A 17,401-nucleotide genomic window follows, 5' to 3' on the forward strand; every position below is an offset into this window, starting at 1 on the left:
ATTATTTGTTTTCAAGTAATACTTATCTTTTGACTTGTTAACAATAAAACCATCATCAAAACTTTATTGCAGGCAAACACTTTTCTAGAGAAAAAAATAGTAAATAGTTAGTCGAGCATAAAGTGGTAGGGTGAAGTAGTATTGTCACACCCGAGTACCCAAGTGGTTCATATGGGTACATGATTTAAAAGAATTAATAATTATTGTCTATACCAATAACTTACACCTTCCTTTTTCAATGAATCAATCATAGAAACCCTAAATTGAGCATACATCCTATGATAAGTGATTACTTAAAGTTTTTCTAGGAAGCGTGTCGAAAGGATTTGCCCAAACTACACCTTTTAAGAATGAGAATGTTTCTTGAATCTTAGTTAGTATTCTATATCATCTATATTTCTATTATTGTTTTTATGGCTCCAAGTAGATTTTAATGTTTCATGGGCAACAAACTTCTTTCTGACAGAAGGTTTCTGCTGAAATCTTAACTTCTGGTGTTTAGATGTGTCTTATTTGGAAGATATTTATTTTGTTGTCTATCTCATAAGGAAATGACAGTTATAAGGGAAATTACATTGCTTTGGACATTGTTTGTTTGTCGATAAGATTATACTATGGATGTCTTTTTATTTTTGTTAAATTCAAGCCGAGTTTAGAATGTTTTTTGTTTTAAGAAAGGAAAATTTAAATTTCATCCTTCATTAGTCTACGCAGCACAATGTCTCAAAAGGAAATTTTGTTTGAATTCAAAGATTTGAGCATGGCTCTATTCACAGAAGTGGCATTCTCCTATTCCTAGCTTCTTGACATCCTCACGGTGAATCTTTGTGATGTAAAAACAGTTCCAAGGTTGCTGTCACACGGTATTCAAGGTTCGATTAATTTATTGAAACCTGTAGAGTTCATCAACATCATTGGTGCAGTAATGCAATGAACATTCCTAGATATTAAGACAAAGAAAGGGCACGTGACATATGATCATTGTCCTAAAACTTTGAGGATTCATTCCCTACTAGCCTTTGGCTTTTGCACAGACCAGTTTGTTGCAACTTTCCTAAAATTCATTCCCTACAAACCTTCTTAAAAAGTTCATTTTGACAGCGATCTCTTTAGGGCATACGGTAATCGTACAGTAACACTCATCAGAGCTCAATTATTTGACATCACATGCCGGGATAACCCGAGCTTGCTTTGTGCCGAGTTCTGTGAACAGAAAGATCTTAAATTGGATTGAATCCTTGGGGCAAAGAATTTGCATCGATACATAAAGGTGTTCATTGCTACGCTAATAGGATAGACTTTAAGTTATCATTGTCTCATAAATCCTCCATAGCTTAAGGACATTATCAAGGGAACCCCACAACTTAACTGGCAAAAATATGCATATTTATGACTTTGCTAGTCTGTCTTGTTAGCAACTAAAGTGACTGAAGGATGACTCGTAACGACAGGTTGCATGTGGGAAGTCTCGGTCCCCACGGAAAATGTCGATACAGAAACGATAGAAGGACAGGGCTCGTAAAAGCCACCCATCACTGTGCTTCTATTGTGGAAAAGCAGAAAATCCAACAAAGCTGGCAAAAAAACTAGTAGAAAGAGACAGAGAGGTAATTTTATCATACTTTGTCATTTTTCCTAGCATATTTTGTCCATGTCTCCTCTTTCTTGCTATAGACATGTGACAAACTTCTCATTCTTAGCCAACACTTTTTAGTTCATTAGCTAAAAGCCTAACACTGTTTAAGAAAAAAAGCAAGATTGGATCTGTTTTAATACCAATTTGTTGGTCAGCTCTCCTGAATTCTTTGAAAGGTCTTTTGGGACACACTAGGAGGTGGGAACCATTTACGAACGCTTCAGACTCATTTTCTTTTTCCTTCTTTTATCTTTTCTCAGAGACTAGGATTTTATCATGGCTACTCACCTTTTGCTTTCTAAACACAATTATCCTCAAGTATTTAAGAGCTTTTCTGCATGAAGTAGGCACTATTAATGCAAAGATAATAATGGGGCATTAAGAAATTGAAAAGGACTAGGCAAATCTTGTTGGTATTCAGAAAAAAGATAAGGTTTTTTAATGACAGAGTGTTTGAGGATGTGGCCGAAATGGTTGCCCATCCTGAACTAGTTTAGAGTCTTTTTGGGTTTGGTAGCAATTGAAATGATGAGTTTAAAGTATTCAAATGACCTACTAAAAGCCTTAAATATTCAAGAGGGTTCATGACTAACTGTTTATAATATCAAGCACACCAAAAATGAAAGCTACAATTTTGCAGCAGACACATGAGCAATAATGGAGCCCATGTTCATCATTATGCCCAGAGATGAAACTGAAGGTTTGGTCTGAGGATGCTTCAGTGGCCTGTGATGTGACTATAATTCATGCACCTCTAATATTTCCATTGAATCTTAGCCTTTGTGCAAGAGAAAAGTTAAAGAGTTTAACCACTTTTTTGAACCCTTTGCCTGCCACCAAAAAGATATATTCAAGTGCTAAAGTATGCATATGTTTGGTTGAAGATACGCTTCGTTTCCTCGATCCAAGTGCCTTTCTATTTTTGAAGTTTTTATGGTTCAGACACAGAGGATCTGAGCCAGATATTGTTTAACTAAAAAAATGGGGTTTTGGATTTCTTAGCCTAAGTTAAGTTTGTTGGTATTGATCAAAATTTCTACCTCTAAACTCAATCCATTTTTTCAGTTGAATAGGGAAAAAAACACTTCTTTCAGAGTACAAATTTTTCATCAAAATTCTGTTTTTGTATCAACTAAGGAGAGTTAAAAGACCTTATTTTGAGTTTGGAGCCAAGGGATTCAAAATTTGGTCCAACTCTCATGATTGCTTCTGCTGTCACCCATCTGCTGGCTCAGTTTTGAACCAATCATGAAGAATCTATCAATAGTTTAGACTTTTTTTTTCTGTGATGAATTTCTGTTTTACGATTTAATCAAAGGAACTCTTTATTAGTTTCAACGAAATTGGGATTGTATCTAATAGAATGCGTTTAGTTCAATTTTTCAATCATGATTTGATTAAATTGGATTACATTGTAGGAGGGATATCATATGAAAGTTAATTTCATAATGTATAAGAAATAAAGTCGTTTGGAGGAAGGAGTGAAGTTGTGAATTCTAAAGAAGTTTGGAGAGTAGTGAACTCTTAGTACCCACAACATAAGGAGTAAATAAGACATAACCTTGAGGTGTTTTGGTTTGTTGGGACCTTGCACTCCGTGGGTTGGAGCTCGCAACTCCTACTCTCTCATGGACCCTTGCTCTCTTTTAAATGTTTCATTATTATTCATATCATATGCCAAAATTTTAAAGTGATTAGTTATTTCTACAAGCGCTAACTTACCATCAACCAAAAGGTTAGACGGTCAAATTTTCTTACCGTCGATGTGGTTGAACTAAAATGTTGTTAGTATAAATGATAGTTAATTTAAAAAGAAAAGAAAAAAAAAGTTCTTTAATGTAGGATTTAACATGTCATATTTGTTCTCACTCGTAGGATCTCTACTATAGCTATAATTAGAGCATTATTATACCAAAGGAGAATGCTTGTGGCATATCGGGTTTGTGCTTTGTTGTGGGAGAAGATAAACAATAGAATCTTTAGAAATATTGAGAGAGGTCCTAATGGCATTTACTCTCTCGTTAAGGTTCTATGTTTTTTTTATCAAAGACAATTTTTTTGCATAATCTTTTTTCAGGTTTTATTTTTCTTTTCTCTAATAGACTATCCTTTTATGCACTTCATTTTTTTGGATGTCCTTGCATTCTTTCTTTTTATTTTTTCAAAATGAAAGTTGACATTAATTTTTTAAAAGTATATATTCAATTACTCTAAGGAGAAAGACAATGGATAAGTTTTAATTATAAGATAGGAATGATTTACATAAATAATAATAATAAACAATAATTTTAAGCATGAAAATTAAATTGAAACTAGAGATAAAACATGAGAAGTAAATATGTAAAGAAATGATTAGATGCAATTTACACTATTTTTTGTTACATAGTAAAAAAACAATACTAGTTTAATTCTTTTAGATTTTTCACGTGGCAAATTTCATTTAGGTAACCGAGTGAGCTACATAAAGATACTTAGGTATAGCCCAACCTTCTTCTAAGATTATTGTTAATATCTTCAACATCATGGTGAATTGAAGAAACAAAACCCAAGAATTATTGTCAATGAAGAACATGTAATGAAAAAACAAGTTGGGAGTGCTTTCATGTGCAAATGAAAAGAGGACAACATGATATGGATTCCTTGCTTAACAAAAGCAAAATAAGGGACCCTACCATAATTTTGTTATAACCTCATTGAATTGCTACCAAGTCTTTTAGATATGGATTCCCATCTAAAAAACTCAGTTCACTGTCAAGAAAGGGCAAAATGCAAACTAGAAGACATTCTTATGTTAACATCATATCGATTTGAATCCCATTTTATTTGTTAGAAATATGAACAAAGAGTCATTTGATGGTTGTTTAACTTATCTACAGAACTCCAAGTAAAGAACAAAATTTATATTCATCTTCGTCAACTTCATATGGCATTTGAATATTTACCTCAAGGAACCTGCTCGGTCACGGGCATACCGAAACAAGTGTTCTCTTGCTATAGGGGTTTTTATTACATAACAGTCAATGACAAACAATATTTATGGGGACCCTTACTGTTCCTCTGTTAGGTCTGAAAATTTCAAGGCTATTAATTTATACAGCTTCTACTTTCCTCACAGACAAAATGGTATGGTACATTTGAATCTAAGAAAAAGTAGAAGAAAGGGACAAAAAACTTAGTGGATGTTATGATTTTATGTCTCAATTTTCTCCTCTGTTTGTTTGTCTTGAATTGCTCTTTTGTTTATTATCATCTTCTCTGTTTTCACTTCTTTCTCCTGATTTTTCATTGGAAATTACTCGATCTTATCTTCCTGTAGATAGCAAAGGTTTTAATAATCATCAGAATCTGAACAAAGCGTTTAATAAAATAACTAGTACCATATTGATAGTGATGATGATCAAACTATAACATGCTTCACGTACCTATAGATTTCTTGCAATGGAGGACTGCCTCATAGATTGAGCTCTCAGAATCACAGGATCTTCGCCAATCATCGGCAGAGTAAGCTACGCTTATCCGCGGCGATGCTTCATATGAATATTCCCAATTCTTCATAGATTTGGATCTTCTACCAACATTTTCTGGTTTAGAACTTGATGCTCTATGACCTCGTATTCTTTGGTACAATGGCTTGAAAAAACTCAAATACTTTTGCAACACTTTCTTCGATAGTTTCCGACACTTTCTCATTGACGAGCAGTCAGAAGTATTGGCTGGATGGACGTCGTTTTCTATATGGGAAGATTTTGGAAGATTTGGATTGAAATCTTCATCCTCGTATTTCTGAACTTTCACTGGATCAATGAAAAAAGGCACAAGACAACCATTGGAAATCAGCTGATCAGCATGTACAAATGTGAGAGAAGGCGGCGAGACAGGGAAATCAAATTTAAAATCTTGAGAGTTCCTAAAAAATCTCTTGGAGGGTGGCATTCTTGGGTCCATCTCGATGAAGGAGGAAGCAGCTTCATCGGAAGCATCAAGTGAAGTCCTAAAGGAATTGTTGCCTGAGCTCTCTAGAGATGGCTTTATATTCACTAACCAACTATATGAAAAGCTGTCAATTGAAAGAGGCTGGGATGTCTCCATTTCCAGCAGCTTTGCTTTATTTCAATATATTTGTGCAGAACACAACTTCAAAGAATATTATTAGCTACTGAAATCTCTCTTCTTTATAGAACATATCCACAGGGGCTTTGTGGTTCACATACACACATATATACACATCTGTGTGTGTGTGTATATATATGAAAAACCTCAATCTCCTCTCTCTCTCTAATTCTTATGTTTGTGATTGGGCAAGAAACAGTGAAATTAATAATTCAAAAAAAGAGAAAAAAAAAGGTGGAAAGGAACAGAAATTCGAGTCCCTACAGGCAAATATAATGTAGTGTTTGCATCAGTACATTCAACCCCACATCTCTTTTAATCATTTCCTCTTCCTCTATACTTCATGAAGAAGACAGATTCTCTTTCCAAAAAGATATTCACTTTATTCATCACAAGTTTGAACCGTAGATGCGAGACATCAACACGTCGATTCAAACTTGTTAAAAAACTCAACGACATTACGACAGACGTACAAAAAGACAGTCAGATTCAAAGCTCTCAAAAGCATTAACCAAAAAAAGAAAAAAAAAATCCATGATTCCCAATTCTGATACGTAGACAAGTTGTTGTCCTTGTAATTAAATTAAATAAAATTGGTGGTGAAGAAATTGGTTGAGCTAAAATATCAAACTGTTGGTGAATGGTAAAGAATGAACAGACTTTTTCATCCACCAACAGTAGTGAGTGGTATAGAAATTTGAAAACTTTATCTCGTTTAACTGTCAGAACAAATGTTGCGTCATTTTCATTTCAAAATTAGTAAGAAAAAAAAAAAGAGGAAAAAAGAATGGTAAAGAGACAGACAAATGGTCCAAAGGATTGTCGGGAAAAGACATAGACAGAGGCCGAGGTTTTTGGGACATCACCCAAAAAAGGAGAGTGACTTCAAACAAATTGGTCCCCCTTTAAAGACAATAATGATTGCAAGAGAATCCAAACATTCATTGCCCACATTTTGATTCCTAAAGAGAATGTTGTGTGTTTGGTTTTGTAAAGTTTGGTTGTGTAATATTATTCAAAATATAAATAAAATAATAAATAAAAGGAAAAAAAAAGGGGGGGAGGGAAAGTACAGCATAAGAAACCAAACCTAATTTAGGGTATAATCATGAAGAAGAAGTAGGATTTTTAGCTAAAATTGAATCCAAAAGAAAAACCCTTAGAATTTGTTGTCTGTAACAAACTGGACATGCTTAATTAACTAAAACAAATAATTAGAAGTTGTTGTTGGTTTAATCTTTGAGATTAAAAGAATTGTAGGTTTAATGAGTTTGTCTATTTTAGGAGCAAGTGAGGTCTACTAAAATACTTGCAAGTGTGTAATACACACCTCTCTCTCTCTCTCTCTCTCTCTATTTCTAGATGACAGACTTTTTAGTAATATTTTACCCATGATGGGAATATTTTATCTGTTGAATTTGATTTTGTTGTTTGTCATATTTTTTAAAAAGAAAATTTTAGTTAAATATGAATGTGAGTCCTTGAATGATTTTGTTTATATTTTTTTATGTAACAGTTTAGTCTATAAAATTTACTATACAAAGAATTTAGTTAGTTATACTCTGCTATACTGTGATGATTTAGTTATTATACGGTAAAAATTAGTGTTAAAGATTTATTGAGATTATTTATTGGAGCAGTAAACTAATTAGAGAATCATATTTTTCCCAAAATATAAAGTTCGTATGAGAAAATAATAAAAATTGACCTCTACTTTTTTTTTTTTAGGAATTTTTGTCTATTAGGCATTTAATTGTTACAAATTTTAAATATGAGGATTAAATTATTACACACGTTTATGGACTAAATTGTTGCAAAATTGAGAATACACTGACTAAATCATTACAAATTAAAATTTAGAAAATAAATGGTTACTTTCATGAAAGTTGGAGGATCAAATGTATTTTTGAATCTAAGATTTTTCTTATAAAATTGTTATGACTCATGTATGTACTCAACTTTTTTTCCCTCTATCACAAACTTAATTCAGTTAATTAAGTTCGATATTAATTGCATGACATTTTTGTAGTAATTCTAAGAAGTAAAATAAAAAAAAATTATAAAAATTTGTTTCTCTGTTCATCTTTGATGTAACCTTTCTTAATCGACTGCTTAAAGACATATATCTTCAACCAAAAATTTAGATATTTAATCCCTATTTTCTAAGATAGTTGAACTCATGCAAAAATAGATATATCTATTAAGTTCAGTATAAGATTTATAAATATTAGATAACTTTGTTAGAACTTTAATTTTGCATCAATAAAACTTTTAAACCTTTTTAGGTCTACAAATTTTTAAATTTGTTTCAAATAGGTTACTCAACTTGAAATTTAAATTTTCTATTTAAGAAATCTAAAGATTTATTAGATACAAAATTAAAAATTATAAAATTTTAGCATTTAAATTGGACACAAAATAAAAAATCATAATTCAATTTTGGCTGTCACACCATCTAAAAGTTTTACGGGCTAAACTAGTAATTTAACCCCAAAAAGTTAAAGAAAGTATAAGATTTAATTATTAGTTATAAATCAATTTGAGATCCATTAATTAATTAAAAAGATCAAACTAACATAATAGATTGAGTAAATTTTGGACTAAGAGAATATAACTTAGCTCTAAAAAGAAAGTAAGAAAAAGGTAGAATAAACTTTTGACTAAACCTTAAAAAAGATTGGGAATAGAAGAAAAAAAATTCTATACTACTCGTAATCAAATTTGAAAATTTTCTCATGGTGAATTTTATTTTATTTATTACTTTTTGGGTAAAAGATTACGACGTTATAGGTCAAAGGAATGAGTTTTATTCATAAAAGTCACCGATTTTGAATACAATAACCGAAAAATAATACTTCGGTATATTATGGGTAAAATGCATGAGTTTTATTTTATTTATTATTTGAAGGAAGAGATTACATCGTTAAAGGTGAAAGACACGAGTCTTATTGATAAAAGTCATTGACTTTAAAGAAGATAACGGAGAATAAAAATTTAGGTGCATTCTAAAGAATACTATGTTTGTGTATTCTACTAAATCGTTCAATTATAATTTGTTGTATGACAAATTTATTTTTCTTTTTGAAATATTTAATCTTTTTCCTATGTGAATGATGCGAGAGATACGTAGAAATCTCAAGTATTATCCTAAAACAACGAGATTGAACTCAAGACTAAAATAAAGTAAGTGTACAACGTTATCGAATGATATGTTTTTTAATTAGATATCATTTCTATTCTTAGAGTTTGGAGTTTATTATTTTGGTCTCTAACCAATTTAGATTTTTGTTTCTTAGGTTTATGAATTTTTAAATTTATTTAATCTTTTAATATATATATATATATATATATATATATATATATGTATGTATTTATTTTATCCGTTAAATATTAAAAAGATGTATTTTGGCAACGCGACGTCTAAAATTTATATGCAAAATGTATATCTCTAATCTTATATGGCTTGAAACCATACCCATATTATACTATCATACCGGAAGAAAGCTATTATATGCAATTAATTAATTAAAAACAAATTAAATTATGTAGATGAAAACTATATTGTTCATTATACAAGGACTTAAACACTACATACCCCATACATATTGGTTACTCATTTGGTTACTTTTCCAATTTTTGAAAATTATTTTTATTTTAGAAATTTGACTAAACATTCAATCTTTTATATTTAAAATATATATATATATATATATATATATATATTTGTAAGACATGGAGAGAAAATAAAATTAATTTTTAAAAACAAAAAACAAAAAAATAAAAGAGTTAGCAAACGAGGTCGTAGCTATGAAAAAATTGTTCTTATTTTTAAAATTAAACTAAAAATTATTCAAACATTGTATTTAAGAAAGGTAATAGTCATTACAAAAAATAGAATAGAAAGAAATAGATATATAATTTTTAAAAATAAAAAACGACTACAAAATTGATCAAAATTATCAAGAATCATTTCAAAATTATGTACGTTTTTTGAAGAAAAAAAATTGACACCTTCAAAATTTAATTTAAAGAAATTTTCCTCTTGTTTGGGCACTATCACACTTGCTTTCTTAAAAAACTTAATTTTAAAAAAAAAATCCCATCCTTTTGCTTTTTCATGTTGTTTAGTTTCTCAATCCTCTTCATCTAGTTGCTATTGTTTTGCTTTTTTTTAAGTTATTATATACTTTACTTATTTTGGTTTTGGTTAAATGTAAAATAATTAATTGTGCCAAGACAAAATATAGTACATATAATAAGGATTTCTTGATTTATAATACATTTTTTTTATAAATAAAAAAAAACACCTATTGCTACTGCCATGCATAATTCTTAGGAACAACAAAATCTTTATAATTTTTTTTGATCTTGGAAACTTTGTGTTTGTCATTGTTATGGGTCCTTCATGGGCTAGCTGATCATCTCGCTTCTTTGGTTCGATCTTATTCTTCGAGTCGACCTATTTAAAAAGTTACACAAAAATATGAAACTTTGATTCTTATTTAGTATGAAAGAATCATTAATTCAATTAAACATGAAAAGTGAGGTTAGGATGGTTATGACTCTTGAGGTTGTAAGGTGTCACGGTTGAGCTCAACTTGATTATCTTTCAATTAGCATATATTCTTTGACTCGACTAGTCAACTCGAAACCTGATGCTTTATCTTTTTCTTTTTGAGACACGTGTTTTCCAACATTTCAACTTCTCTTGGACCTGTCTATGAGCTTCGGGCCTTGCTTGAGGCAACCCTCAACCATATTTATTTTTATACAACTTCCCAATTGAAAATAATTAAACGTGTACGTTTCTTCTAGTGTATAATGTCCAACAACCTTATAAACACGTCACCAATGTGGTATATTGACATAAAATCAATTCTAACTAGTTGATACTATCAGAGCAATTAACACCAACCATAGGGAAGAATTAAACGAATGGATAATAGTCACACTAAATATAGTATATATAGTCCACACACATCTTGTATTGTCCAAAGTTTTACAATGTCAACGACAACAGAAAGCCGTCCTCCCAATAATTTTGAGTACAATAGCACACATCCGTTGACATTTAGCAAAGCCCCGTATTTCAATCATATTATTATTTCATTTCCTAAACCTTAAAATTTAATTGGAACATCACATAAGGTGTGAAAATGTGAATTTAAAACAAAGCAAAACAAACAAACAAGAACGTGTCACATAGTCACTAAGTTTCATAAAGATTAGGAAGGTTAAATCTCCACCCTTCAACCTTACAGCTTCCAACACGTGTCATCACAGCCGTCCATTTTGTTGTGGGAAGCTTTTTTCAAAGTGTAGTTCACCAACTTCTCTACACTTAATTACACACCATTATCATTATTCACTATCCCATTTCTTAAAAAAAAAAATTTCTTTGAGAGAGACGTGTGTTTTTGAAGTTGTTTAAAGCCCATTAATAATGGCTGAAGAACTATGCCCAATTGTTGATTTTTTTTTTTTCTTTTTCTTTTTCTTTTCTTCTTTGGCCTTCTAATGGCTTCAGCTGCTAATTCTTTGTTTTTGATTTTGGGTTTTGCATGGTTGATCCACGCTTGTATGGGCGGTCAAATTGGTATGAGATCAAGATTGTTTGCCAGTGATCAAAATCAAGTATGGCTTTCTGATAATCGTACATTTGCATTTGGATTTAGTCCAATTAACAACAGTGGTGACAATGTTAGCGATCGGTTTCTACTTGCTATTTGGTTTGCGGAGCTTCCAGGGGATCGTACCGTAATATGGTCAGCTAATAGGTTGGTTGTTACTAAAATAGTTGAAGTGTGTTTTTGTTCGTATTTTGAGCATTGTTTTCTTTGTTAACCTTTTTTATGTTAGTTTACTGTTTGATTTTATACGGGGAAGTGATTTCATAGAGAAAGTAGAGTGTTGCGTTTTTTTGGCTTAGTTTGCAACAAAAGCAATTTTTATTATTAGAAAAAGGCTGAGCTTTTAAAGGAAATTAAAGATTAATTTGGATTGTTTTCTTTTTTCCTTTGTACTACAATAAAACATGGAGCCAAATGTTTATAGTTGATATCTTAACAAAAATAGAAAAAAGAAGAAGCATTTCTTCTTATATGATTGTCAGAATTATCACATATTATTAATAATATTAGGTGGTATTTTAATACTCCTTGATTAATTTATGTGTCAACAAATGCTTGTAACTCAAGTAATATTAATATACTTTGATGGACAAAAGATTTATGGTTCAAATTATTCACCTCTCTTTTGTACTAAAACTAATTGATGCATTCATTATAACTTGTACTCTAAATAATTTAAATAATTTAGAGTTCTAAATATCCGCACAATCTCCTATTAACTTTTTTAATAAATGTAACTAAGTAAGATTTTAAAAATTTGAATAGTTATGCATGTAGGTGGAGTATTAAAAATAAAAGTTACCCAAACCTATATTCATTAAAACCATTAACAACATATCCTTTCAAGATTCATTAGAAAAATATAAAAAATATTCACTGTTTGTTAGAACTTTGGACTCATCTTCAAAACTTTATTCAACTCATATGTTACTTTTTCTAGAAAAATAAAATAAAAGAAAATTAAGCTCAATCATACCTTTTTTTTTTTTTGGTTTAACTTTTTTCTTATGGTAAAGAAAGACCAAATGGTTTTTAGAAATAGGAATTTTCTTTTTGATTGTAACAAACTAGAAAGGGAAGATAAAATACTTTATTTTTATTGTTGTTGTTGTTGTTTATTAAATGTAATGAATAGATTGAACTTAATTATTGTAGAATATTATTTTGGAAAGAGTAATGACAAAAATTCCACATTCTACACGTTCTCCCAACTTGCTTAGATTGTTGATTTTGTTACTTGAAATTCATGCGAAGAACAGGGTTTGAGCCAAAATTTTTAGCAATGGTTTTGAAAAGAGTGTTTTTCTAAAGCCACAATCTTAAAAAACAATGAAAAACATTCATGGGAAGATGAATTCAGATGTTTGAACTTCATCAATGGAAGAACACATTTCTCTCTCAATCATTTACTTATAGAGATGATTGAGAGAGAAGAGTTTGCCGTCAGCTTTTGGGTATGAAACCTTTTCAAATATATATCTATATATATAATAAAATCTGCTATGTTCCAGTTCCTCTGTTCTTCGTTTAAGCGATCGTGTTTCATTTCTCTCTCAATCATTTACTTATAGAAACTCTCCAGTCTCCAAGAATGCGATTGTGGAGCTCGACGTCACCGGAAACCTCGTCCTCACCGACGGTGCTGCCGCCTCCGTCGTCTGGTCTTCCAACACCTCTGGTGATGGAGCAGAGTATGCTGTCATGTCGGAATCCGGAAATTTTATCCTCTTCAACGCCGAACGAATCCCTGTTTGGCAGAGCTTTTCACACCCTTCTGATACCCTTCTCCCAAATCAACCTCTATCGGTCTCTTTAGAGCTAACAACATCAAAATCCCCTTCCCATGGCGGATATTATACCCTAAAAATGCTCCAACAGCGCACCACTCTCAAACTTGCCTTGACCTTCAATTTGCCTGAAAGTTACGAGGGTTTGCCTGAATCTTACGCAAATTACTCGTACTGGTCCGCCCCTGAAATTTCCAATGTAACAGGGGAAGTCATCGCTGTTTTAGATGAAGGTGGAAGCTTCGGTGTGGTGTATGGTGACTCCTCTAATGGCGCGGTTTATGTTTACAAGAACGATAACGATAATGGGGGATTGTCAGCATCGACAAATCAGTCGATTCGTAATGTACGCACACAGGTTGTTCGACGATTGACCTTAGAGAGTAATGGGAACTTGCGTTTGTATCGCTGGGATGATGATGTCAATGGGTCTCGCCAATGGGTGCCAGAATGGGCGGCAGTTTCAAATCCTTGTGATATTGCTGGAATTTGTGGAAATGGGATTTGCTACTTGGATAAAAGCAAGACGAATGCGTCTTGCTCTTGCTTACCGGGGACTTTCAAGGACAACGGCGGCAGCCAGTGCTTTGAAAATTCATCGTCGGTGGGGAAATGTGGCGGCCAAAATCATCAATCTCCCCCTACTCAGTTCAGGATTTCTCCTGTTCAGCAAACAAATTATTATTACTCTGAGTTCTCTGTGATTGCAAACTACAGCGATATCAACACAGTATCCAAATGTGGTGATGCTTGCTTAACTGATTGTGAGTGTGTTGCTTCTGTTTATGGGCTTGATGATGAGAAGCCTTACTGTTGGGTGTTGAGAAGCTTAGATTTTGGCGGATTTGAGGATGCTGGTTCGACTCTGTTTGTTAAGGTCAAGTCTAATGGCTCAATACCAGAAGCCAATGGGCCAGGAGGTGGAGGAGATTCTTCAGGAAGTGAGAAAGAAAAGGCTACGGTAATTCCTATTGTTCTGAGTATGGCTTTTCTGATTGGGCTGCTGTGTCTGTTGTTATATTATAATGTTCGTAGAAGGAGAGCTATGAAGAGAGCCATGGAAAGCTCTCTCATCTTGTCTGGTGCTCCCATAAGTTTTAGCCACCGTGATTTGCAGGTCCGGACGAACAATTTCTCTGAGGTTCTTGGCACAGGTAACCTTTTTGCCGCGTTTTAAAGCCTGATTCAGTATCTTCTCCATGATTATGATTGAAAGGTAGTTTTGGTTTTGGCTATGAAAAAATGTTTCTTTCGTACTCCAAATAGAGCAGTGTATGTTTGGGAATGACTTCAAAACACACCCTTAATCAGTCCAAATCAATTAAACATTTAATTTTACACTTCTAACTGCATTTTTTTAACTATTAAAATTTCTTTTTAAATGGTTAAAAGCACTTTTTCAGCTAGTTTGGAAGTGACAAAAGTGATTTTAACCATTTTTAAATCGGTCTCAACAAATCTGAAGTGTTAGATGCATTCTTTAGGTCCGTGTTCAGTGTTTTCATGGAAAGTTCGGGTGTTTTCTTTATTTTTAGGGGGATTTGGTAGTGTATATAAGGGAAGCCTTGGAGATGGGACTCTTGTAGCTGTGAAGAAACTTGACAGAGTTTTTCCTCATGGAGAGAAAGAGTTTATAACTGAAGTTAACACAATTGGATCTATGCATCACATGAACTTGGTTCGGCTCTGCGGATACTGCTCTGAAGGATCACATAGGTGAAATTTCCTATCCAATAGCCAATAATTTATAAAGAATTCAAGCTCTTGTTTTCAATGATCTCACTCTTTACGACTACCCAAAAGCTGGTTTTAATAAGAGTTTGAAGAACTAATGCACAAGAAATTAATTTTGATGGGTGTTGTTTATAAGCTCAGTTGCTTTCGCTTGTTTTTTTTAAGTTGTTTTCATGGATTATTGAAGTTGTTCATACTTTCAAGGATCCTGTTCTTAAAAGTTATATGGAAGTTGAGTTTGAAAATAGTGTCAAAGACACATGCAAAACTTCTTTTTACCAAAACAATGACTAAATAGCCTCAAGCATTTCATTTCACAAATTTTGGAGCATGTGATAGAATTTGATCTGGATATAAGTACTCATTGCATTTTTCAGGCTTCTAGTTTATGAGTTTATGAAAAATGGTTCATTGGACAAGTGGATATTTCCAACACATCATAATCAAGACAGAATTTTGGATTGGTCAACTCGGTTCCACATAGCAGTTTGCACGGCACAAGGGATTGCTTATTTCCATGAGCAATGCAGGAATAGGATCATACACTGTGATATCAAGCCAGAAAACATTCTGTTGGATGAAAACTTTTGTCCCAAAGTTTCAGATTTTGGTCTGGCTAAGCTGATGGGAAGAGAGCATTCACATGTTGTAACAATGGTGAGAGGAACAAGAGGGTATTTGGCTCCAGAGTGGGTTAGTAATCGCCCCATCACTGTTAAAGCTGATGTTTACAGCTATGGTATGCTTCTCTTGGAGATTGTTGGTGGCAGGAGAAACCTTGATATGTCTTTTGATGCTGAAGACTTCTTCTATCCTGGTTGGGCTTACAAGGTAAGCTTCTAAATCTTGCTATCACTTCTAACCATATAGTTTATGTTGTTTTCACTTCGAGTTCTCTTTATTGTTTTAAGAGTTCCATTATAGTTTATTATTAAATTGACAATCAAAGATAAACAAAAGAGCTTTGATACAAAGATTTATATGATTCATACAATTTGTTAGTTACATGCATGAGCAAAAGGAGAGAACTGTTTTATTATTAGAGGGGATATAAAATATCAGATTATAGAGGCAATCCTTGGGGTTAAAATAGTTTATATATAGTGGGATATGAGATGAAGGGTTAACGACATTCTCACATAGTTCTTCTGTGTTGGTTTCAAATTTTCAAACATTCACTTGCCAACTTTTGAGGAAAAAGGAGACGAGGTTCGCTATTAGAATTTTTCAAAAGTACTATGCTGCAGCCTCGAGTTAGCTATTTTAACTTTTGTATACGATAGAATGATTACAAAACTATCACGATTTGGTAATCATATGTAAGAAATCAACTAAAACTAAACTGAGAACAACAAATACTACTACAGTAATTTTCATAAGATGTGACATTTGAAGTTGTCGAGATGTCATCAAGCGACTAATTCTGATACTAGAGAGAAGTGACCAATTATGATACGAGAGAGATTCACTGTCAGCATAGAACCACCAATATTTTCAGACTTATATCACATATGATTATTTTTACCTGAGCAGGAGATGAGAAATGGGACACATTTCAAAGTCGCAGATAGGAGACTAGAGGGTGCAGTGGAGGAAGAAGAGCTTATGAGAGCATTAAAAGTTGCATTTTGGTGCATTCAAGATGAAGTTGTCACGAGACCGACGATGGGTGACATTGTGAGGATGTTGGAAGGATCGATGGACGTCGACATGCCGCCAATGCCACAAACGGTGATGGAGCTGGTTGAGGAAGGGTTGGATCAAGTTTATAGAGCCATGAAAAGAGATATCAATCAGTCAAGCTCCTTCACCATCAATAGCCAACCTTCATCTTCTTTGGCTACCTGCAGCCATTCCACAATCTCTCCAAGATAGTTGAAATGTAACACACAACATTGTTTTGCTCAGAACATTAGAATTAGGATTCCACTCAGTTTTTAGAGCCAAATGTCCATTTTTTTCTTGTTGTAAATTTACTTCGTTATGAGTTTATTTGAAATGACTTTACAAGTAATTGAAAAATATAACCACAAACAAAGTGTTTGTAAGGACTTATGAAGTCATTTCAAATAGGTCATTGATCATCATCTTGGACTCATTTGTAATGTAAAAAGTTAATAGCATTACGTTTCTAAATCCAAGAAAATATAATCTAATGATTATTTTTATTATATTTTGTCGACTTTTTTCTTATTTTACATTATGTAAAATTAAATTGATAAGTTCAATATAACTAAATTATAAAGAAAAAAACATAATTGATAAATTTTATATAACTAAATTATAACAGGCCAATAAGGTTGAAAGGTGAGGTTCAACCTTTTGTGGATGGATTGGATTAGCAGCAAGGAAGGTTACGTCGCTAGTGCAACCAACTCTTGAATGTTTTGCCCACTCTTGAATTTTTTTTTTTTTTTGTTACTTAAGGCATTACTTTAACTATCTATCAATGATATTGTTTGACATATGTCTATCATTTTGATTCTCTCTTAAGCACTTTGGAA

At 32.5% G+C, this 17,401-nt stretch overlaps 2 protein-coding genes and 1 long non-coding RNA gene across 6 annotated transcripts; 2 read left to right on the forward strand and 1 right to left on the reverse strand.

The window, feature by feature from the left end:
- Window positions 1–888: 888 nt before the first annotated feature.
- Window positions 889–5,915, forward strand: LOC127143796 (uncharacterized). Its single transcript, XR_007821360.1, has 3 exons — window positions 889–1,270; window positions 1,452–1,607; window positions 5,065–5,915. It is a non-coding gene; the product is annotated as an uncharacterized LOC127143796 (long non-coding RNA).
- On the reverse strand, window positions 4,522–5,725 carry LOC103484135 (probable membrane-associated kinase regulator 6). Its single transcript, XM_008441090.3, has 2 exons — window positions 5,059–5,725; window positions 4,522–4,946 (listed from the first exon to the last, which is right to left on the reverse strand). The coding sequence occupies exons 1-2, from the start codon at window positions 5,723–5,725 to the stop codon at window positions 4,939–4,941; spliced, it is 675 nt and encodes a 224-aa protein (XP_008439312.1). The 3' UTR covers window positions 4,522–4,938.
- Window positions 5,916–11,222: 5,307 nt separating the features above from the next.
- Window positions 11,223–17,068, forward strand: LOC103484138 (G-type lectin S-receptor-like serine/threonine-protein kinase At5g24080). 4 transcript variants are annotated; one of them, XM_008441093.3, is made up of 6 exons: window positions 11,223–11,523; window positions 12,948–14,124; window positions 14,281–14,317; window positions 14,699–14,879; window positions 15,275–15,728; window positions 16,431–17,068. In XM_008441093.3, exons 1-6 carry the CDS (start codon window positions 11,264–11,266, stop codon window positions 16,770–16,772), a joined length of 2,451 nt encoding a protein of 816 aa, XP_008439315.1. In that variant the 5' UTR covers window positions 11,223–11,263; the 3' UTR covers window positions 16,773–17,068. The 4 variants fall into 4 exon arrangements, with proteins under 4 accessions (XP_008439315.1, XP_008439314.1, XP_008439316.1 ...); XM_008441092.3 differs by having other exon boundaries at window positions 11,225–11,523; window positions 12,948–14,317; XM_008441094.3 differs by lacking the exon at window positions 11,223–11,523 and adding an exon at window positions 12,553–12,830 and having other exon boundaries at window positions 12,948–14,317.
- Window positions 17,069–17,401: the final 333 nt, after the last annotated feature.

The sequence above is a fragment of the Cucumis melo genome, chromosome 6 (assembly GCF_025177605.1).
Source record: "Cucumis melo cultivar AY chromosome 6, USDA_Cmelo_AY_1.0, whole genome shotgun sequence".
NCBI lineage: Eukaryota > Viridiplantae > Streptophyta > Magnoliopsida > Cucurbitales > Cucurbitaceae > Cucumis > Cucumis melo.

Bases quoted from the DNA above. Each gene is read 5' to 3' on its own strand.
- LOC103484138 (XM_008441092.3), top strand. From the start codon at position 11,264: ATGGCTTCAGCTGCTAATTCTTTGTTTTTGATTTTGGGTTTTGCATGG. The intron at 14,318-14,698 runs GTAACCTTTTTG...CTTTATTTTTAG, and splicing joins CTCTGAGGTTCTTGGCACAG to GGGGATTTGGTAGTGTATAT. The intron at 15,729-16,430 runs GTAAGCTTCTAA...TTACCTGAGCAG, and splicing joins ATCCTGGTTGGGCTTACAAG to GAGATGAGAAATGGGACACA.
- LOC103484135 (XM_008441090.3), bottom strand. From the start codon at position 5,725: ATGGAGACATCCCAGCCTCTTTCAATTGACAGCTTTTCATATAGTTGG.